Source organism: Amphiprion ocellaris, chromosome 12, assembly GCF_022539595.1.
Source record: "Amphiprion ocellaris isolate individual 3 ecotype Okinawa chromosome 12, ASM2253959v1, whole genome shotgun sequence".
Classification (NCBI taxonomy): Eukaryota; Metazoa; Chordata; class Actinopteri; family Pomacentridae; genus Amphiprion; species Amphiprion ocellaris.
Genome location: NC_072777.1, coordinates 4,433,711 through 4,456,381, shown reverse-complemented (window position 1 = coordinate 4,456,381; position 22,671 = coordinate 4,433,711). Strand labels below are relative to the sequence as shown.

At 37.4% G+C, this 22,671-nt stretch overlaps 2 protein-coding genes across 3 annotated transcripts; one reads left to right on the top strand and one right to left on the bottom strand.

Moving 5' to 3' along the window:
- The first annotated feature begins 1,994 nt into the window (after window positions 1–1,994).
- Window positions 1,995–16,728, top strand: gata4 (GATA binding protein 4). 2 transcript variants are annotated; one of them, XM_035949110.2, is made up of 7 exons: window positions 1,995–2,732; window positions 10,589–10,755; window positions 10,849–10,974; window positions 12,183–12,264; window positions 13,125–13,166; window positions 13,905–14,041; window positions 15,107–16,728. In XM_035949110.2, exons 1-7 carry the CDS (start codon window positions 2,210–2,212, stop codon window positions 15,230–15,232), a joined length of 1,203 nt encoding a protein of 400 aa, XP_035805003.2. In that variant the 5' UTR covers window positions 1,995–2,209; the 3' UTR covers window positions 15,233–16,728. The 2 variants fall into 2 exon arrangements, with proteins under 2 accessions (XP_035805003.2, XP_023128169.1); XM_023272401.3 differs by lacking the exon at window positions 13,125–13,166.
- LOC118470433 (uncharacterized) lies at window positions 15,564–20,837 on the bottom strand. Its single transcript, XM_035949109.2, has 3 exons — window positions 20,609–20,837; window positions 20,287–20,430; window positions 15,564–17,923 (listed from the first exon to the last, which is right to left on the bottom strand). Exons 1-3 carry the CDS (start codon window positions 20,692–20,694, stop codon window positions 16,753–16,755), a joined length of 1,401 nt encoding a protein of 466 aa, XP_035805002.2. The 5' UTR covers window positions 20,695–20,837; the 3' UTR covers window positions 15,564–16,752.
- Window positions 20,838–22,671: the final 1,834 nt, after the last annotated feature.

The following is a 22,671-nucleotide window of genomic DNA, read 5'->3' as shown; positions in this document are numbered from 1 at the left end:
TTTAAAACAAATTACACTAATAGTCACTGATAATCATTATTAGTGCTGTGAATGTTAGAATGCACTGATATTAATGATAACTGTGGTATTATAGGCAACAAATATGGACATTGTGATGATAATACAAATACTGTATTTATATAAATACTGTTTATATTATCATAAATAATCCAGCAGCAGTGCAGTTGGGAGAGACAATAACTGACTCCAGTTGACCAAAATTAATCAGAAATGGTTGAAAGTGACCCCAGAGATTGACCACAATCACTGAACATGTGTGAAAAATGACTCACAACTTCACAGAATTAATAAAAATATGTCCAGAATGATCCAAAAGTCGTTGATAAGGATTCAAATCTTGTCCAACACTAAGAAAAAAAATGTCCAAAATGGTGAAGAAATGATCAAAGAAGTTGTCGGGGTCCCCTAGGATTGTTTTCCCTTTGGACTGTTAGCAGCTCTTTATGCTAAGCTAAGCTAACGTGCTGCTGGAGCTTCATATTTACAGTCAGTTCAGTTGTGGTTGCTGAGTCTCTGGGCCTCCTGACACTTTATTTGTAGAGTATTTATTGGCCATAAAACAACTTAAATATGACAGTTTTATTCTCTTTTCAAAACTTCTCGACAATATCTGGATAATATCTCTCTATATATCTCTAATGTAACTCTCAGCATATAGTAGAAAAATGAAAGTAGTTGCATTAATTGCAGGTTTACTGTGCGTTAACACACACACACATTTACAGACACACATTTGAGCGGGTTTATTGGCCTGCACGGAGCCTCATCATTCACAGAGCGGCCTGTCAGTGGGAAGTGGCTGCACAATGAAATGGCCTCGTGTGTTTACGTGGACTGGTGTTGATGACAGGTATAAATCTGTCCTCATGAGGACAACAGCCGCCGGACACTTCCGAATAACGCAGCGCCATTCTTCATGTTGGCAGGAGCAGAAAAATAAGAAGGAAAAAAATAACAGGCCCTAATGTTGTTCATTACGCATGAAAAATGAACCTCGGAGTCATGTCTCTAGACCCTGCACGTCTCCACAGATGCATTTACAAACCATGTTCTTATTAAATGCATGTACTTGGTGCATTTCTGCAGGATAGTGGCTCCTTATCTGGTTTATTTCTTCTCCAGACGCTCCAAATGCTCTCCAAATGCTCTCCAAATTACCCACGACTAAGTGACACATTGACGTATTAAAACCACAATTAACCTTAAAAATGACACGATTGCTTAAAAGAAGATGCTTTTTTTCGTTCATGTACCTTATTTTACCCTGTACCTCAATACAAGTACAAACTATCTTCAGTGCATTCAATTTAATGCAGCAAATAGTTTGGAAAAACGCATTTTACGCAAAATCGTGCGTAAAACGGTGCCTGTTTATAGCTTTAAATACACCAGAAACAGTGAACTTTTGTAAGAACCACGCACGAGATAATTACTAAACCGTCTAAAATCACTATTTAATTACAAACTCAAGCAGTTAAAAGTTATAGAAAAACAGAAACAAGTTATATAATATAAAACTCCTGATTCACGATTAATGGGGAAAACGTAGAATTTTTAATATTTTGCACAAAAAGAAACGTAAGGCCCTTTTGGATTTAAAACTTCCATAATTAAAAGTGCGTTTTACAGCTAACAAATACTTTAAGAAATCGTTAAATACAGATTTATCTTGTAGAAAATGTTTATATACATTCGTTTAATTCACAATCGAAAAGAAAAAGTTAGATTTGGATCAGAAAAAAATCCTGAAAATGTAATAAATTAATTAAAATTACTACGAAACTAAGAAATAAAAAGTGAGAATATATGGAGTTTTTTGTGTTTAAAAAGTCTCTCTTTAGCTTCATGGTGGATAAGATAATTGTTGTCCAATTGTTTGGGTTAAATCTTTAATTTTTTTCACGTGAAGAGAGAGAGAGAGGCGGAGAGGGAGGGAGAGATGATAACAGCTGGATCTTGATCACAACGAATAGTCTCTCACTCCTCCTCCTCTCTCGTGTTTCTGCTCTCAAGCGTTTATTTTTAATTTTCTCCATGTTGCTGTTTCTCTGTTTCACTTAAACACATCGGACTGGAAGAACAAACGCGTGTTTTTTGCGCTAATGTGCACCAACTCAGTGCGTAATTTCACCCACGCCGTCATTTTCTCCCTCCTGTCACCGCGGATGTGCAGCTCCAGGCAGAGGATATGTATCAGGGCATAATGACCACCAACCACGGACCGCCTCCTTACGAGCCCGGATTCCTCCACAACCCCTCGGCGGGCACCTCCCCGGTCTACGTGCCCACCACCCGGGTCGTCACCCCCATGATCCCGCCGCTGCCGTACCTCCAGACGCCCGGCGCGTCGCAGCAGAGCAGCCCGGCGTCGAGCCACTCCGCCTGGGCGCAGCCGGGCGCGGACCCGGTGTCCTCCTACAACCACTCCCCGGTGTCTCCGCGCTTCACCTTCTCCGCCAGCACGCCGCTGTCCTCCGGCGTGGCCGCGGCCCGGGAGACGGCGGTGTCCTACAGCAGCCCGCTCAACATCTCCGCCAACGGGAGGGAGCACTACGGCGCCCGGGGCCTCGGCGGCTCCTACCACAGCCCCTACACGGCCTACGTGAGCCCCAACGTGGGGGGAACGTGGTCGGCGTCCCCCTTCGATAACCCGGTGCTGCACGGTCTCCAAACCGGAGCTCCTCCTGGCACGACGAGGCACCCAAACATAGGCAAGAAAAACAACAGTCTTTTTCATCCTGTTTTAACGTCTAAATATTTTACGCACGACTCATGATGAAAATATTTCTTACATATATTAGATATTCTTATATATGTATATTTTATTAAATAAAGGTGTTTTGAAGGTTTGAAATTCTGTTTATCTCCACAGAAATGAAAGAAATGATCAGATTTGGAGTCACCACAAGAGGAAAAACGCACAGATGAATTTTCTAAAATTATTTAATTGATATATATATAATCGCTGTTAATATTAGGAATTAATAAATATTACAGTTTTAACTGCTGCAGGATAAATCTTAAACATGAAAATCTGAATTAAATAATGAATCAGCACTGGTTCTGTGTCCCATTATGTTTTATTTATGACTCAGCAAGTTTAAAGCAGACAGAACATTTACTCTGGCTCTTTAATCTGAAATATGATTTACAAAAATATCTAAATAAATCATCTTCATAATATAAAACAGCAAGATTGAATCTGTGATTTTTATTTTCACAGTTATAAGATAAACTCAAAATGAATCCATTTTGGACTTTAGGCCTGTTGCTTAGAAAAATCTGACATGCTGAAAAAGCAGATAAACTACAGAAATCAATTAAATTTCTCCTAAAAAAAACAGAATTAACATCAAACTAAAACAGAACATGAGTTTTGTTGGACATTTTCAGCAAAAAGAGCCTCAAATTCAATTTAAAATGCAGCAGTTTTATATGTTTTTAAAGTGTCTCTTTAAATACTTTAAAGTAGAATGGATGCAGGATTTACTTCATTTTGCAGCTACTTTTATAATTTCCTGATCTAGAAATAAACCAAACATTGCTCGGCCTGAATAGAATCCGTTAAGTGCAAGATTAAGAAAACAGAACAATATCAGCTGGTGATGATGCGTCTTTTTGTGATGATTGTGTGAGTTTTTATGGTGATTTTGCATCTTTTTTGTGGTGATTTCCTGCTTTTTGTAGTCATTTTGCCTCTTTAAGTGTTGATTTTGCATCTTTTTGTGGCATAAATCTGTAAAACCTGTTCATTATGAATCCAGGAACTATTACTGGTGTGATAGAAATTACTATTTAACAGAAATGGTAAGGTAGTTTATGGGGATTGCGGTTTATGAGTTGACTCTGGATCACGTTTAAATTGAATTGAAGGGAATCTGATCCGTGTGTGTTTAACTAAGGAGTCTTTTCTGTTAGTGAGGCTTCAGAGGGAATCATTTCTGATTTAAAAACAAAGTGTTGTCAGCTTTGCCCAAGCAGACGCTGGAGCTTTCGTCCCTGAGCTGGATGTGAATTTGGCCTGTGTGGCTGCAGGCTGTACTCTGGACCATATGGACGGCAGAGATTTCACAATGCATTTGTTTTGCTGAAGCTGCACCTTGTGTAGTCTGATCAGTGCTTGTTTGCTGCGTTTCTTCCATTTTCTGCAATATCAGAGCTCCTTCGTGTGTTTTATACGGTTTAATATGATCTAAATCAGGAGTGTCAAACTCATCTTAGCTCAGGGGCCACATTCAGCCCAGTTTGATCTCAAGTGACCATTAAAATCACAGCATAATAACCAATAAATAACAACTCCAAATGTTTCCTTTGTTTTAGTGCCAAAAAAATACATTCTGAAATGTTCATATTAAAGGAAGTATCTTTTTACAAAACATTATGAATATAGTATTTTACTTTAAGATCAAAACAAAAAAGGCCAAAATAACAACAAAAATAAGACAAAATATGACAAAAATGAGCCACAAACTGACAAAAAATGAGATGAACGACATGAAACAAAGCAAAAAAATTTGATTAATAAGTTACAAAGCGACAAAAAATGGACAAAAACACAAGCGAGACAACAAAAACCAAAAAACAACAAAAACGATACACAAAACAACAAGTAAAACAAAACACAAAATGACAAAAATAAGACAAAAAACACAAATGAGACAAAAAGGAAACACAACATGACAAAAACAAGAAATAGAATGACAAAATAATGAGACAAACGACAAAAGTCAGACAAAAAAGACATAAAATAACAAAAACGAGACAAAATATTGCAAAAAATGAGTGACAAAATGACAAAAATGACACACAAAACAGCAAAAATGAGAAACAATTTGAAAAAAGAGACAAACGACATCAAACAAAAACAACAAACAGACCAAATATTTGATTAAAAAAAGTTACAAAGCGACAAAAAAATGGGCAAATGACAAAAACAAGACAAAAAAATGATACAAATGACACAAAGGAGACAGAAAATGACAAAAAAAACGAAACAAAACGACAAAAAATAGACAACGCAAGCCAGACAAAAAAAGACAAAACAGCAAAAATGCAAAGTAAGGAATAAAGTGGAACACAAAATGACAAAAACATGAGACAAACGACAAAAGTCAGACAAAAAACAACAAAAACAAGTCAAAATATTACAAAAACGAGACACAAAAAACCAAAAGTCTGAAAGAAAATGACAAAAAATGAGACAAATGACACGGAACAAAACAAAAAAGACACAAAAAAGTTGATAAAAAAGTTACAAAGGGGCAAAAAATTGGCAAAAATAAGACAAAAAATTACACACATGACACAAATGTCAAAAGTCAAACAAAAAAGACAACAAAACAACAAAAACAAGACAAAATATTCCAAAAATTAGACATAAACGACAAAAGCAAGAAACAAAATGACAAAAACAAACAAAAACAAGACAAAATATGACAAAAATTAGACACAAAATGACAAAAGAACAATGAGCAATCTAGTATTTTACTTTATGATCAAAACAATTTGTCATAGTCTAGAAATTATTGTAAATTTATAGTTCTACAAATTTACAATTTACAGTTCATGTCTTCTCTGTAATTTTTACACTTTACAAAGTCGTCCTGTGGGCCGGATTGGACCCTCTGTAGGGCCGGTTTTGGCCCGCAGGCCACATGTTTGACACCCCTGGTCTAAATCCTGGTTCTGGGTCGTTCTTTATTCTTTTAAACATCAGCTGCTTGTACTGTCTGCAGGTTAATAACCTAAAGCGACCTGGGAGCTGATTGTTTGTGTTTCCATCCAACAGATAACAGCACTGATCCACTCTGACCTCTTCAGATCATCACAAAATAAACTCATGATTGTTTTACAAATTACATCAAATCTGAGTGTTTGACTGAGTCAGTCTCGTAGTGAAAGATTAACGTCCTGTAGGTAAAAAAGGAAACACCTTTATCTGATGAGCAAAGCACAGAAGAGCAAATAAAATGTATTTAATTGTTGGTTTTCATGTGAGAAAATCATAATGCAGAGTTTTAGTGACAAAACTTAAGGGAAAAACATGCAGAAATGACTCTGAATATTAAAAAATGATTGATTTAACTTTATAATCACATTTTATTTTATTTTTCAGAGAAAGAAAAAATGTTTTCAGCTCAAAATGTCTCATAAATATGTTAAATGTGCATTTATCTGTGTCTTATTACGATTAAAACGAAACACAGAACCATTGGAGATAACCTCATCCGTCATAATTCTCCTGGATAAATGTAAATATTTCACAAATATTTTCAAAAAAGTGACACACAGCAACAAAAGTGAGAAATGAAATGACAAAAAATTAGACAAATGACAAAAGTCAGACAAGAAAATAAAAAAACAAGACAAAATATTACAAAAATGAGACACAAAACAACAAAAGCGAGAAACAAAATGACAAAAAATAAGACAAATGACACAAAACAAAACAAAAAAGACAAAAATTGATTTAAAAAAGTTACAAAATGACAAAAAATGGACACAAATGATCCAAAAAAAACAAAACAACTAAAACGAGAAACAAAACAATGAATAAAGCAAAACACAAAATGGCAAAAATAAGACAAAAAACAGAAGCGAGACAAAAAGGAAATGCAAAACAACAAAAATGAGAAGCAAAATGACAAAAACGAGAAACAAAATGACAAAAAATGAGACAAAAGACACAAAATAAAACAAAAAAGAGACAAAAAATTGGTAAAAAGAAAGTTTCAAAGAGACAAAAAGTTGACATATAACACAAATGAGACAAAAAGGACACACAAAACGACAAACATATGAGACAAATGACAAAAATCTGACCAAAAAATGACAAAAAACAACGAAAACAAGACAAAATATTCCAAAAATGAAACACAAAATGACAAAAGAACACTGAGCAATCTAGTATTTTACTTTATGATCCAAACAGCTTGTCATGGTCTAGAAATTATTTGAAATTTATAGTTTTTACAAATTTACAATCTGCAGTTCATGTCTTCTTTTTAACCTTTAATTTTTATGCTTCACTAAGTCGACTGCTTCTTTCAGAACTTATCTCCTCACAGACAGTAGTTCTCATGTCACATCCAAATGAGCTTTTTATTTCCCTTCTCACCTTTGGCCTGCTCAAGTGTTTTTCTTTTAACTGCACCCTGATAAAGACACACTTTGACATTTATACGGTGGAGAGAAAAACAAGCGTCCATTCAGACCAAGGCGTTGTTTCTCTGGTTCTGTTTTCTCCTTGTGTTGGCTACATTCAAGGCTGAAGCTCTCTGCCATCTCTGCTCCACTCTCAGCCTTGAGGAGGCCTCGCTGTCGTTCCACTGGCTCTGTTAGCAACACATTCAGACTCTGAAGAGGAGAGTGATCTGAAACACACAGTGGAGGGGATTTAAATGGGACTTTTTGCTGCTGTTTCCTGCTAAAAACCACACATTTCAGTTGGAGGTCCGGCTGATTGATGCCTCCCATCCAGAGTGGCTAAGTGGTTCTTGTGAGACGCTCTCAGATCACAGGGTGAGGATTTATCAGATGTCAGGCTTTCTGAGGGAGAAGGTGGTAGAATATGATGGAGCTCTATTTCCAGCCGGTGTTTATCTGAGAGATAAGGAGGGAATCCGGGCTGTTGTTGCTGCTGTGTGGCCCTGAAGGCTGCAGGCTTTGCGCCTCCTGCTGGTGTTCAGCTGCACTGATTCATCAGGAAACTTTATTAAACCTTAGAGCAGGGGTGTTATTTTAGTTCAGGGGCCACATTCAGCTCAGTTTGATCTCAAATGACCAGTAAAATCATAGCATAATAACCTATAAATAACCACAACTCCACATTTTTTCCTTTGCTTTAGTGCAAAAAAAGTACAGTCTGAAAATGTTCACGTTTAAGGAATTATCTTTTTGCAAAACATCATGAACATCCTGAAGTTTCTGAAAAAAAAGTGAAATTTTTAACAACATTATGCCTCAGTTTATCATTTACACATTACAACTTAAGGATCACAGCGTGTCTACAAAGACACAAAACATTCAGTCACAGTATCTGGAAGTGAACAACAGTATTTTACTTTATAATCAAAACGACAAAAGTCAGACAAAAAAAAGCCAAAAAACCCAACAAAAACGAGATGAATTATTGCAAAAATGAGACAAATGACACAAAACGAAACTAAAAAACTAAAAAAGAGTTACAAAGTGGCAAAAAAAATGGACAAACAACACAAGCGAGACAAAAGTAAACTCAAAACGACAAAAATGATACAAAAAACAACAAAGGGAAACACAAAATGACAAAAATAAGAAACTAAATGACAAAAAATTAGACAAACAACATGAAACAAAACAAAAAAGAGACAAAAAATTAGACAAAAAAAGCTACAAAGTGACAAAAAACGAGACAAAAAATGACACAAACAAGACCAAAAATGACAAAAGCGAAAAACAAAACATGACAAAAGTAGACAAACAACACATGTGAGACAAAAAACACAACACGACAACAATGATACACAAACAACAAATTAAGCAAAACACAAAATTACAAAAATAAGACAAAAAACACAAGCGAGACAAAAAGGAAATACGAAACGACAAGAACATGAGACAAACAAAAAACAGACAAAAGTTCATAAAAATGTTACTAAGCGACAAAAAATGAACAAAAACAAGACAAAATTTACACAAATGACAAACAAGACACAAAATGACAAAAGAACAATGAACAATCTAGTATTTTACTTTATGATCAGAACAACTGTTCATTGTTTAGAAATTATTTCTAATTTACAATTTGCGGTTAATGTCTCTCCTGTAATTTTTACACTTTGGGAGGTCGTCTTATGGGCCGGATTGGACCCTCTGGTGGGCCGATTTTGGCCCGCCGGGCGCATGTTTTACCAAGTGGGCTGCACAGTGGCTTGGTGGTTAGCTCTGTCGTCTTGCAGCTAGAAGATCCCCGGTTTGTATCCCGGCCTTCCTGGGATCTTTCTGCATGGAGTTTCCATGTTCTCCCTGAGCATGTGTGAGTTTTCTCCACGTTCTCCAGCTTCCAAAACCAGTCCAAAAACATGCTGAGGTTAACTGGTGATTCTAAATTGTCTGTAGGTGTGAATGTGAGTGTGATTGTTTGTCTGTATATGTAGCCCTGTGATAGACTGTTACCTGTCCAAGGTGTTTCCTGCCTTCATCCTTAGTCAGCTGGGATAGACTCCAGCCCCCCCATGACCCTAATGAGGATTAAGTGGTGTATAGATGATGGATGGACAAGTAATTGGACCCTACCTTTATTTTTCACTTTATAACAGATTTTGAACATTTTGATAATTGAAATATAATTGAATATTACACAGAACTGCAATGGAAGAATGCCCACGTTCATTTTGTTGACATTCTTCCACTCTTTTCCTCCAGCTGTTGCTGCTCTCCATCCCTCCATCACCACTTCTATGATATTATCAGTGATAAATAGCTTGGGGGAGTCATACAAATATTCCAATTTCTTTAAAAGTATTAAAGGTGACTTAAAAATTTTAATGAAATAATATCAAAAACATGTTCGTTTTAACGAATAGCAGGAAAATGAAATGATAAAAACTCTTCATTACAAAGATATTGCAAGAAAACGACCTCACTTATGCTTCTAAGGGTTAAATGGTTTGGAAGGAATTCTTGTGGCCTGAACCCAGAGGGAGGTTAATTTCTCATGATTCTCAAGAATCACAGAATGGTTCCAGCAAAAAACACTGGACTTCTTTTTTTCCCTTTTTTTAAGATTGTATGATCTGTGACGTTAATATGAGGCGGTTAGAAGCAGAGTTACAGCACAAATACAGACAATAAACACATGTGAGTGGGTTTTCATACATAAACATGCGATACACACTTCAGCGTAGATTTTGGGTGATGCACAGTAATTAGAACGTGGGGATTTGTCTCCGAGAATAGGGGACTTTTATTTTGAAAAACAGCAATAATGTCACTCATTGAGTCAACCATTGCATCAGCAGAGGCCCATCTTTTTTCTTTTCTTCAGCACTGGGTCTTTAATTGCTCTAAAACATGTGATTAATGACCTCATATGACCACTGACTCTGTAGTGTCCAATGGAATCATCTCCACCACACACATCTGATCAATAGTTTCATCTCTAACGGTTAAACTGGGTTCTATTATTGTTTTCAAAATGTACAAAATTAGTCAAAAATCCTCAGAAATACTCCAAAATTACTTAAATCTGGTCAGAATGAACTGAAATTATTAAAAATGACTGAAAATGTGCAGAATGACATGAAAGGGTTAGAAGAAAGAATGGTCTAACCCCCCCCAAAAAAAATCAAACTAATATTTTATGGTTTAGATTTTAGTAGCAAAGTGGTCTAACCCACAACCCACATACAGAGTTACAGTGGCATTAGACAATTCTTGAAAACACAAAACTCTGAACCCTTTTTTTTTTGAACAACTACAGAAAGTGGGTTAGACCACTCTGCTTCTAAACCCTTCAAAGATGAAACTACCAGAGTAGAGAGTCGCAGCAGACTGATCATATTTCATGTTTGTCTCCCCTTATCAGATCTGTTCGATGAATTTGCCGAGGGGCGGGAGTGTGTGAACTGCGGGGCGATGTCAACCCCCCTCTGGAGGCGAGATGGTACAGGCCACTACCTGTGCAACGCCTGCGGACTGTACCACAAGATGAACGGCATCAACAGACCCCTCATCAAACCCCAGAGACGGCTGGTGGGTCCCCGCTCAGTGCCCTTCATCTCCTCCTTCACCAGCTCCCATTAAATAGATCATTTTAACGATTCCTCTTCTTCTTTCCCGTCTCAGTCGGCCTCCAGGAGGGTGGGTCTGTCCTGCAGCAACTGTCACACCACCACCACCACCCTGTGGAGGCGAAACGCAGAGGGAGAACCGGTCTGCAACGCCTGTGGGCTCTACATGAAACTCCACGGGGTGAGAGAGAGAACAGAGAAACACTGTCTTTGATAGGAATTTTAGATATACAGATGTGCTCATAAGTTCATATGCCCTGGTGAATTGGTAAAATATATACTATTCTTTAATGAAAACGTGAGCAATCAGAGCAAGTACAACTGTGTGACAATAAATAACCATTGTTTGACCGCTAACCCTAAATGAAAGAAAAGTTTTTTCACGAAAAAACACATTTTCTAACAATTTTGCCAGGTTATGTAAACTTATGAGCACAACTGCAAATGAAAAAACACAGAAAAAGCACTTTTAACCCTCCTGTTGATGATGTTCCTGAGGCATGTTTAATTGTCCAAAAAATGTCAGAAAACAAAAAATACCAATAAACATTGTTTAAGTCTCATTATTAACTCCATTACTAATCATTTTATCAATATATACTGTAATGGTGTTGTAGTAGTAGTTGTAGTGAAGATAATGGACTCGTTTTTCATGAAAAATGCATGATAAAACTTTTTTTTAATGTACACTGGAACGACCTACATATAAAATACAATAGTTGTACATGACATTGATTTTTTTCTTTTTTTCTTTTACATGTTGGAATTTTTTTCTTTTTATGGAGTTGAACAATTAACACAAGACGCCTCCTCTGTTCAGAGTGCAAAAATGTGAAATTAGCCATTGTTGATTACACTTATTAAGCCAAGCAGAGAAAGTTTCATACCAAAAAAATACTTTCAACTATTTTTTAAAATAGATTTTTTTCACTTTAAAATGAATAAATTTGATCCTTAACATAACAGGGGAGTTAAGCACAAATACTGGTGATCATTATGCATTTATAGTAACTCTGAAACCAGCAGCTGAATTAATGGGGAAAAATCAGTCACATAAAGATGATAAAAAGGATAACCTCTCCCAGTTTAAAAAACAAAAAGTACTCTTATATTCATAGCTATACATACACCACAGTTCAAAAGTTTAGGGTCACTTAGAAATGTCCTTATTACATTGTGTTAGCTAATGGTGTTGAAAGGCTCATTGATGATTAGAAAACCCTTGTGCAGTTATGTTAGCACATGAATAAAAGTGAGGAAAACATGAAATTGTCTGAGTGACCTCAAATTTTTGAACAGTAGTGTACATATTTTAACCAGAACCAAATAATATCTTGCCTGTTTGAGTTTTTTTTTTTCTCTACATTGATGTAAATTCTGGCTCCACAGGTTCCTCGACCTCTGGCTATGAAGAAAGAAGGGATCCAGACCCGCAAACGCAAACCCAAGAACCTCAACAAATCCCAAACTGGTGAGCGGTTACGTCAGTGTAAATACATAGACATAGATATCTGGCTCTAATTCCTCTGTATTTCAAAACCAGATGTAATTTACAGCGTTTCCTTTGGTTTCCACCAAAGACATTTTTGGATTTGTCAGTGTAAATGGGTGTAGGTTTTGTTTGTTGATTACAGGGGACATATTAAGTGAGGGGATTAGAAACAGAGTGGTCTAACCCACAAAAAATCCCAACTGAGTTTTATAGAAATTCTGTCATATTTTACGATCTAGATTCTAGTGGCAACATGGTCTAACCCACAACCCAGATATAGTGTTACAGTGAATGTTAGACTATTCTTGAAAACACAAAACTCTCAACCTATTTTTCTCAAAAAGTACAAAAAGTGGGTTAGACCTCTCTGCTTCCAAACCCTTCATATATGAGTGGGATTTGAAGATTATTTAAAATGAATGGACACATTCTATGTTGCCGTGATCTCTGATCATCAATAACTAATAAACAAATGCTGCATTTCTGACTATGCCATATGGGGGAATGAACAGTCTTGGTGGAGGCCTGAAATTGTTGTTGGAAGATACAATCTGCACAGAGAAATATTGATATTTAGAGCTGACGTGCCAAAAAATGTGAAACATGTCAGTAGATGAATATCTATAGCACATGGAGCCATCTTTTTTGCTTCAGATTTTTTGAAACACTAACGGGCACTTTGAATAATTGGGCACTTTTTATTTCAAATCAAGTTTATTTTTCACTTTTTGCAAAATAAATAATGAACGAAATCCAGGTTTAATGTTTCCCTTTTTGTGATAAGGCATTACAAGGCATTTTTTTGAGTTCTCTCTGCTTTCTGTCTGTTGTTTCCACAGAGGTGCAGGGAAAAATAGAACCAGGACCTTTTCATGTCGATGGTAAATTAATATAGATGAACCCACAAACAAAATGACCTTGCACTGAGCACAGGTGTATGTCATGCATATGTATGTTATGTACGGATACCGAATCGCGTGACCTAAACATGTAGCGGGTGGCGGGAATTGATGGGACTCGGAAACACCCCCACAATATAATCAATTGTTCCTTGTATCATTTCCAATCGATAAGTTCTGATAAGTCTGCTGTGGTGGATTTGTAGTACGATCATATCATGTGATCATTAGCACGCAGCTGACGTAGTGTTCACTTGTTGTCATAGTTACAGTGATGCCATGGCGCTATCTCACAATGATACAGAAATACGTGGATCAGACTACAAGCCGCATCACTGCCAAAATCTAACTGATTGGTCGTTGTGTCATTTCTGACCTTCCCTGAAAATTTCATCCTAGTCCGCTGGTCCATTTTTGAGTAATGTTGCTAACAGACAAACAGAAACAGACAAACCAGCACTGATTGTCACATAACTCTGCTGTGTTCCTTGGTGGAGTAACTATTGATCAGATATGTGTGGTGACGATGATTCCATTTGGCGCGACAGATTCAGTTGTCACATGAGGTCATTACTCACATATTTAGAGCAGTTAAAGACCCAGTGTTGAAGAAAAAAAGATGAGTTAATTATTGCCGTTTTTCAAAATAAAAGCCCCACTCACTTGTGTTTATTGTCTGTATTTTAGCCGTAACCTCGGTTTATCTTCCGACCCCTGCAGGGACTCCAGGCAGTGAGGGGACTCCAGTTACACCCAGCAGCACTCCCCGAGCCTCCACCGCCACAGAGGAGCCTCGGCAGATAAAGACAGAACCAGAGAGTCACAGCTTGTACTCACACCACAGCTCTCACACACAGGTAAGACCGAGGAATCTCACAGCACCGTTATGTTTTCATCACAAGGCAGACACTCATTGCTTTTGATTAACTCCCAGTCTAATACCCCGAAAAAGGCCTTTAGTGTGTCTCTCCAGATTTCAGCACCACACTATGTGGCATTATCTTAACCAGTTATATTTCACAATGCAACAACAATAATGCTTTTTTGTATACTGTTTTTGAGGTATGCTGCATTTATTTTATTGATCCAGTGTGTTTTATTTTAGTCCCAGTCTCTCTTGGTGTCTCCTCAGTGTAAACACAGCCTGCAGTTCATCTGAAAAGACAGTTTTTTATGTTTTTTACAAAATGTGATATGCACAAATGGCTTATTTAGGGAGCATTTTTAAATTAGACTCATCGAATGATGTGATTGTGGTGAAATATCAATTTTAAGCTCAGATTTGATCCATTTTCTCACACTTGATACATTCAAGGACTGGCAGAAAGTTAAAAATCAAACAGTTTCTTCTATTTCAAAGAAGTTTGGGGAATTTTGGCAATTTTTAAAACGAAAACATGCCTTTCAAACCTGCCAGATTTAGGTTCAGAGGGTTAAAGACCAAAAAGAGACAACAGCTAAGTTACTTGTGATTTCATTTTGAGATTAAGGTGAAAACACAGAACAACCATCATACAACACCGTTCAAAAGTTTGGGGTGACTTACAAATGTCCTTATTTTTGAAAGAAAATAATTTTTTTCAATGAAGATAACATTAAGTTAATCAGAAATCCAGTCTAGACGTTGTTAATGTGGTAAATGATTATTCTAGCTGGAGATTTTTAATGGAATATCTCCATAGGGGTACAGAGGAACATTTCCAGCAACCATCACTCCTGTGTTCTAATGCTACATTGTGTTAGCTAATGGTGTTGAAAGGCTAATTGATGATTAGAAAACCCTTGTGCAGTTATGTTAGCACATGAATAAAAGTGTGAGTTTTCATGGAAAACATGAAATTGCCTGGGTGACCCCAAACTTTTGATAGTGTATATAATAGATGAATTCCTCCACTCATCTTCATCATCCTCTCTCTCTCCAGATTTCAGCCCTACCAGCCTACATGGCAGCTCAGGGAGGCGCCATCCCCCTCAAGTTGTCTCCTGGAGGACACAGCAGCTCTTCTGGATCCAAACCCGAACCCTGGAACAACCTCATCCTGGCTTAGAAGACCTGAACATCTTAAAAACAACCTAGCTATCGACAGTACACCGACTAAACTCTCCAGAGGATGTTCCTGTAGCAGACTGCTGATGATGCCACTGTTTCCTTCTAGTCCGTCAGTGCAGAGATCTGGGACAGAAATGTTGAAGCTGCTGCAGATGAGAAGAGAACCTGCACAGATCAGAGCAACCAGGGACTGAACCGAGTTGGACATTTGAAAGCAGGAATGTGATTCAGTTCACAAAAAAGGGGACTTTTCTTTGTCATTTTCACCTTTTCTGCAACAACAAGGCAAAAACTGCTTGACACCAAACGACGACAAACAACAGCAATGCTCAGACTGTAGCTGTTTTTATGTGAACATATTAATGGTGCAAAGAAATGCTGGACATGCAAAACATACAAAAACACACACAACTTTCTCTGAAAAGGTTGCACCATTGATTTGTTACAGTAAGTCTATTTTTCAAAGGTCAGTTCACGTGTATATGAAAAATAACAACTATACATTTTCACACTTAGCCTTAATGGTATCTTTATGACAATGCCACCAAAAAGCAAGAACGTTTGTGCTAAAAGCTTTAAAATAGTTCTGTTTCTCTGTGGGACAACATAAACTGGCACATTGTTTGTGGTTGCCGTTGCTACTGAATTTATCACAGTTGTAAAAGGGGAAGTGGCTTGTATTTTTACATTATTTAGCAGCATTGGCAGTCTAATAGGCCCATTTTTCTTGCAGGTGAAAAAGTTATTCCTTTACAGTTCCTTGCTGAAATGCACTGCGGCTCATTTTTTTAGTGTCCTGCAATGGCAATAAAACATGTCTGCAGACGACAAAAGGGCCTATTGCATTTGCCGACCCCAACCCTAACTCCAACCCCAATCCTACCCCAACTCTAACCCCAATTCCAATCCTAACCCTAACCCTAAACCAACCCCAAACCCAACCTAACCCCAACCCTACCCCTATCCCCAGTCACTTATTACACTTTAATGACATTTTACAATTCATCTGGGCCTTTCAGTTCCTCAAACATGATCAGTGCAATAAGAATTCGCTCTCTGCTGTCCTGTTGTTCACTTTAACCTTTGTCCTTTAGACTTAAGTATAAAAAAAAACATATGTTGGTATTGAAATTTAATAACAACACATGACTAAACTACCTACCAGCACTGGGACACAGCTCCCTCTGCTGACACAAGCACAGACATGCATACAGTAGAAGTTTCAATGAATACTTTAAGGCCTTTAACAAAAATCTAACTAGTATTTATTATAACGAGCTCAACCCCATTTCACATTATCATCTAATTATTATCTATTACGTGAGGGTTGTTTGATAATCTGTGCAGTGTGTCCATGTGGACAAACTGCCACAGAAATAACAAGCTTATATGTTAAAAGTCCACTCCAGTATAATTGTGTACTATACACCATTTGTGATATATTGTTCGACACAAACTAATAAAGACAAAGCATTTTGATGTAAATTGTACAAATGGAGTAGAAGTGGTGTTTCTCGTTCAGTTTTCGTTCACTTCTGAATCGTCCTCTAAGAACTGCAGCTTCCCGATGTGCAGATATTCCTCTGTGAACCTTAGAACATCTGCAATAAAAAGCTGGACGGTGCATTGATTGAAGTCTTCAGTCAGCTTCTCCCTGATGAACTCTGCATATCTGTCCTGCACCATCTCCCTCCAGCACTGCAGAAATAAGAGCCTCATTTCCTCCTGAAGGGCTTCATCGACTCCTGAGCCAAAGCTGTGGTCGAGTGCGAAGGCTCTTCCTCTTTCTAAATGTTCCTCAAAGCTTCCATTTTCTCCTGAAAGCAGAACATCGATGGCTTCGATCAAACCGTTCGCCTCCTGTGTCAAGATCTTTCTCTCCTCTTCCGGTTTGATTTCAAAAATGGCATTCAAACATTTGAAGTAACTCTTCCAGTCCTGCCTCAGTGCAGCATTTGTCAGAGGGAAGTTTATTCGTCCAGATTTGAGAAGGTGTTTCGTGACCGCAAACACGTCTTCACACAAAAGATTGAGATCGGCGCCCTGTTCAGCTGCTTTAACGTAGCTCTCATAGTCCACAATCTCAGTTACACATTCCACTTGTTTGTAGTTAAGATCCTTGAACAGGTTTTCTTTGGTTCCTTTGAAGCCCCAACATCTCACAAAGCCGATGTGAGTCTTCACTCCGTGCAAACTCCACCACTCCTGAGCCTTATGGACCAGGTTCAGCATGCAGGGCTCGGTGTTTCTCGCCAAACACGGGCTGTTCATGGTGAAAACGTAAACCTTCCAGTCCTCAGAGACTCCACAGTCCACCTCCAGGAGCTCCTGGGTCTGTTTGATGATGACGTCCTCGCTGTGCTCTCCGTTGTTGTAGTTGGGATAGTAAGGTCCGTACATGATCACCTCCTCCTGCTTCTCGATAACCGCCCATGAATGCTGCTTGTCCTCGGGGCCGCATTCCTCCGTGATGTCGTGGCGAAACTCCAGGAATTTTTTGTTCACTGAGTCACTGAGGAGAAAATTGTCGGCGGGATGCTTGAGCCTGAGACGCTCTAAAACTCTCCTCACAGAGCGCTGAGCGTCGGCCCAGGAAGACGTTTGATCAGAGAGGCTCAGAGTGTCAGTCAGGTGATCTGGGCTTTCGTCTGAACACGTTTCACATATGAACTGGTGATCGCAGCCAGTCCTGTGGTGCAGAAATACGCAATTTTAACAACACTAATTAACATCTTACATCATGTACAGCAGTGAATGGATAAAAAAAGAGCAATTTTATGAGAAATATCTATTTGTGAGGTGGATTTTGTTACCTTTAGACAAAGTCGGGGTGTTTCCTGTCCTTCATTTCAGCTAAAAGAGATGGTTCCTGATTTCAACTGCATGGGTGAATATATAATTGAGGGACTTTTGAAGTCCATGGGATATATCTTGCATACATTTTTATTAAAAGTTAAAAAAAAAGTAATAATAATGGTTTTATGATCTTGTCTTTACAAATTCCATATTTATTTATTATGGAAACAATCACGTATTAATAAAAAATGACTGGATATCAAGAAAAAGTCAACTAAATAACCGTCTGAATTTAATAGCAACCACCTTCTAATTAGCTAAACAATAATAAAATGAGCTTATTTAAAAATTGTTTTGATTGTGTTATTTTTATTAAGTTGAGATAATCATGACAGATATTTCTTTTTTGGCAATATATCAGATTTTATATGGAAAATAACAAATTGTGTCCGTGTCCGAGAAATCACTTTCAACTAACTTACCCATTACAAAAACACCTCTCAAGGAAGTGTGTTAATTCCAGATCACATTGACTCACACACAAGTAGCGTGTGAGTCAAGTGTGGCTTTATTGCATGCCAACAGGTTTACTACAATATCTTTATAAATAACTTTAAATTTCAATTTTAGTCAATTGTATATATGATGTGTTAGAAGAATGTTTCTCTAAAAATGCCATGTGGTGTTTGGTTATAAGAGGCCATGTTGATTTGAGGCCTGAAAACGGCAAAAATGTCAACTATGATACCTGTCAACTATGTTACAAAAAGTCCCACAATTATATATTGACCCAATTAGTAACAGTGGAAAATAACTAAGTACATTTACTTTAGTAGTTTGTTTGTTGTCTATCCCTGCTATGTTGGCTTCCCTCCATGAGTCTTGTTCTGCTTGAGGCTAAAAGTGAGTTTTTCCTCTGCATTGTTGCCAAGTGATACGTGATATGTTGTGTTTCTCTTAGTATTCAACCTATGTTTTTAAATAAGCTGTGTAAATTTGTGTAATATATTGAGTGAAACTGCAGAGCCTGATGACTTATGTACAGTTTGAGGACCTGGTGCTTTGAGTATTTCCATTTTAAATAACTTTCTACTTCCACTGCACTACGTTTCACATGGTAATATTCTACTTTCTAATCCACTACAATTATTTTACCACTTTAGTTACTTTTAATGTGAAGATTTTAATACAATGGATGCTATTTCCCTCTAAACTTCTCATTTCAATGCAGTTTTCAATGATTGAATATCTCACTAAAAATCCAATATTGGAAAAAAGTTGACTCTGCAAACAGATTTGTGTTTTTTTGACAACACCTCACATATATTTTCTGTCCTTATGTGTAAAACTATATATAAAGCAGTTCAAATAGCTCCACATGCAGCAATAACATCCTGCTGATGCAATGAAGATTTATTATTGATAATCTAATGATGTCATGAATAATAATAAGGACCCCCATAAGTACTTTTACTCCAGTGTTTTAACTACATTTTGGTGCTAAATACCTATGTATGTAAATAGGATTTTTAATGCAGGAGTTGTAATTCTAATGGAGTATTTTTGCATTCCACTAGTGGCACTTTTACTTCAGTAAATTGCCCAAAATTTATCTCACATTTTCTGTATGGAAAAGAACTTTTAGCATATTTACCAAAATGTCAAACTACACATATATCTAATAAAATTTACATAAATTACTTTCTTCAAGGTTAGTAATGAACCATTGCATCTTTACTGAATAATCAGACAGTTCAACAGTGATTCTTTTTCCACCATGGAAACAAATACTGTATTAATTAGTTTTTTTTGAAAAAAACTTACAGAATATATGTCTTTAAAAAATACAGATAAGGTCAGCTTATTATTACTAAACATTCCATTCATCACAAATATAATAAATAAGTTGAGTAACCTTTTTAAAAAAATAAAAAGCCAGAACATACTTCAGTGGTTATGTAAACCGTTCTGCATGTATGTACTGAAACTGTGACTGATGTTACACAAGTTTAAAGGTGTGGTTCTGTGAAAAAACACTCAATAATAAAGATATAGGTCAAGGAAAGAATTTAATATGATTGTAATAATAAACTGATAGTTCTAAGGCACTACAGAGTGAGAGTTATATGAAGTTACCTGTCTCACCTTGAACAACCTACACATAAATAAATCTCCTCTCTTTGAGACGCCTGTTTAAGGAAACATTTGCATTATGAGATTCCTGGACTCTGTATTTGTCCTTCAGTCGGTGCTTACTTGAGTCTTTTATGTCGCATAGCTTCGTCTGATCTGTCAGTCTGGAGTCTGTCCACCAGAGTTTCCAATCTGGCCAAACGTTTCTTCGTATAGAGCGAGGGCTGGTTTTCATAGCCATCAAACAAAGGCCGCTTATGACTGAACCTGGATGAAAACACACATATGGAACCAGAGAGAAGCAGTTAAACTAAACTGCAGGTCTGAGAAAGAGTAAGAGTCAGTGCAGCACCTGTAGCTGTTTCAGTGTAAAGAAATGACAACGACAAACACAACTTTCCTTTGCTTTCAGATCTTTTTCTTCTAGATATAAAACTTCACTCACATGGCGAAATCCATCCAGTCGCCTGGCAGTCCAGGAACTGTTGATCCACAGTTTTCTGTTTGCTTCCTCTGGTGGCATGTAGTCATGGCTCAGTGACTTCTAACAAACCAGGCTGACAACTAAACTGTTGCACTTTCAGTCTGTTCAGTGTGAGCAGCATGAGAGTTGGTGGCTGTCAGCACTGAGCTCCACCTCATAGCAACGCTCAGGGCCAAATAACTTAACCAGCGCACTTCTGGTGCCGATGTCAGACGAGCATCACATCACTGTCTTCTCCTCGATTCGCTCTTGTCTTTCTTTTTCCAGTCTGGCAAGTTCTCAGAATTATGCAGAGGAAATGGATCAAAGTCCGCTTTCGTTTGAAGTGTAGGACGGCATATCTTTGCCTCATAAAGGACAGATGGAATAGAAGAGCTGAGGAAACTTAAACTGGTTTAATTTAAGTGTCACAGTTATTTATTGCGATTCATACCAGCGGTTGGCTCCAGTCCACAGCTGTGAGGCCTTCGGTAGATTTGCAGCTTTACAATTAGACTTCTGTTCACACAGTTCACATTGTTAAAAAAAGAAGTCCAAGTACACTCCCCCGTGGCATCAATGTAAATAATGCAGCAGAAAAGTTGAAACTTAGAATGGAAAGTATAGTTTGCACACATACAGTGAGTGCAATAATCAAGTTAAAATACAAGTGAGGCGTTAGAAGCAGAGTGGTCTAACCCGCTAAAAATCCCAAATGAGTTTGAAATAATTTCTGTAATATTTTATGGTCCAGATTTTAGTGGAAAAGTGGTCTAACCCACAACCCAAATATAGCGTTACAGTGGCGCTTCCAATGTTAGACCATTCTAGAAAACACAAAACTTTGAACTCATTTCTCTCAAAAACTACACAAAGTGGGTTAGATCACTCTGCTTCCAAACCCTTATTGTCCAAGATGCTTCGAAAAATTATCCAAAATGATTCAAAATGCATCTAAAATGACTTGAAAATTATTCAGAATTACAGAAAATTTTCCACAAATGATCTAAAACGACGAACATTTGTTCAGAATGACATGAAATAGTCTAAAATGAATGGAAAATGATCCACAATCAGTCAGAATTCCTCTCAAATGATTATAAATGACCCAGACTGATGGAAAATTTGCAGAATGACACTAAATTTGTCCAAGATGCTATAAAAATCATTCAAAATGACTCAGAAGGTGGGTTAGACCACTCTGCTTCCAAACTTTCTATTGTTCTTAGGAAGAGCCAAGTGAAGGATGCAGCACAGTGTTGTTTTGGACGTACAGAAGCAGGTTCTGTCATTAAAATGGCTCATGTGGCAAAAAATACTTGAAGGACTCCATATTGTATGATCCAATTCCTTGCAAAACCTGAAATTTCCTTTGTGGAGGCTGCTACCCCAGAGGTTGTTGTTGATTTCAGCAGTGAAGAAGATTTTGAAAATGGTAACACAATAGTAGGTAGAAGAGGGGGAGGAGGAATTGAGGGGGTTCAGAAGCAGAGTGGTCTAACCCACCAAAAAATCCCAACTGAGTTTTATATCATTTCTGTCATATTTTATGGTCTAGATTTTAGCAAAAATTTGGTCTAACCCACAACCCAATTATAGCGTTACAGTGGTGCTTCCAATGTCAGCCCATTTTTGAAAACACAAAACTTTGAACCCTTTTTTCTCAAAAATTGCAGAAAGGGGGTTAGACCACTCTGCTTCCAAACCCTTCAAATACAACAGTTTCGTAACACATTAGTCAATTTGGTTGAGTATTACTGACCGAAAAGTTTTTGGTAAGTAATAACCAAGCTAAACTCAATCCACAAACGTAAATTCTACAGACCATCATGATTACATTTAAACCATTTGTGCTTATAAAAGAGACAGCTACGGCAGTCTGATGTCTCTCTGTCTTAATTTTCAGGATCATGAATCTTGTCCCTTGATTAGTTTTGTGTTTGTATAATTGCAACCTGTAATTATTGTCCTGAAGGAAGTGTGCCTGTGAAACTTAAACAGCTTATCTCGATAAACATACACAGACGAGACTGTTGCCTATATGC

What these genes read in the sequence shown, in the direction of transcription:
- gata4 (XM_035949110.2), top strand. Translation starts at nt 2,210, where the DNA reads ATGTATCAGGGCATAATGACCACCAACCACGGACCGCCTCCTTACGAG. An exon ending in TCTACATGAAACTCCACGGG is followed by an intron (nt 10,975 to 12,182) that starts GTGAGAGAGAGA and finishes CTGGCTCCACAG; the next exon opens with GTTCCTCGACCTCTGGCTAT. An exon ending in CCTCAACAAATCCCAAACTG is followed by an intron (nt 12,265 to 13,124) that starts GTGAGCGGTTAC and finishes TTGTTTCCACAG; the next exon opens with AGGTGCAGGGAAAAATAGAA.
- LOC118470433 (XM_035949109.2), bottom strand. Translation starts at nt 20,694, where the DNA reads ATGACTACATGCCACCAGAGGAAGCAAACAGAAAACTGTGGATCAACA. An exon ending in GACTGGATGGATTTCGCCAT is followed by an intron (nt 20,431 to 20,608) that starts GTGAGTGAAGTT and finishes GTTTTCATCCAG; the next exon opens with GTTCAGTCATAAGCGGCCTT. An exon ending in ATGCGACATAAAAGACTCAA is followed by an intron (nt 17,924 to 20,286) that starts GTAAGCACCGAC and finishes TCTGCACCACAG; the next exon opens with GACTGGCTGCGATCACCAGT.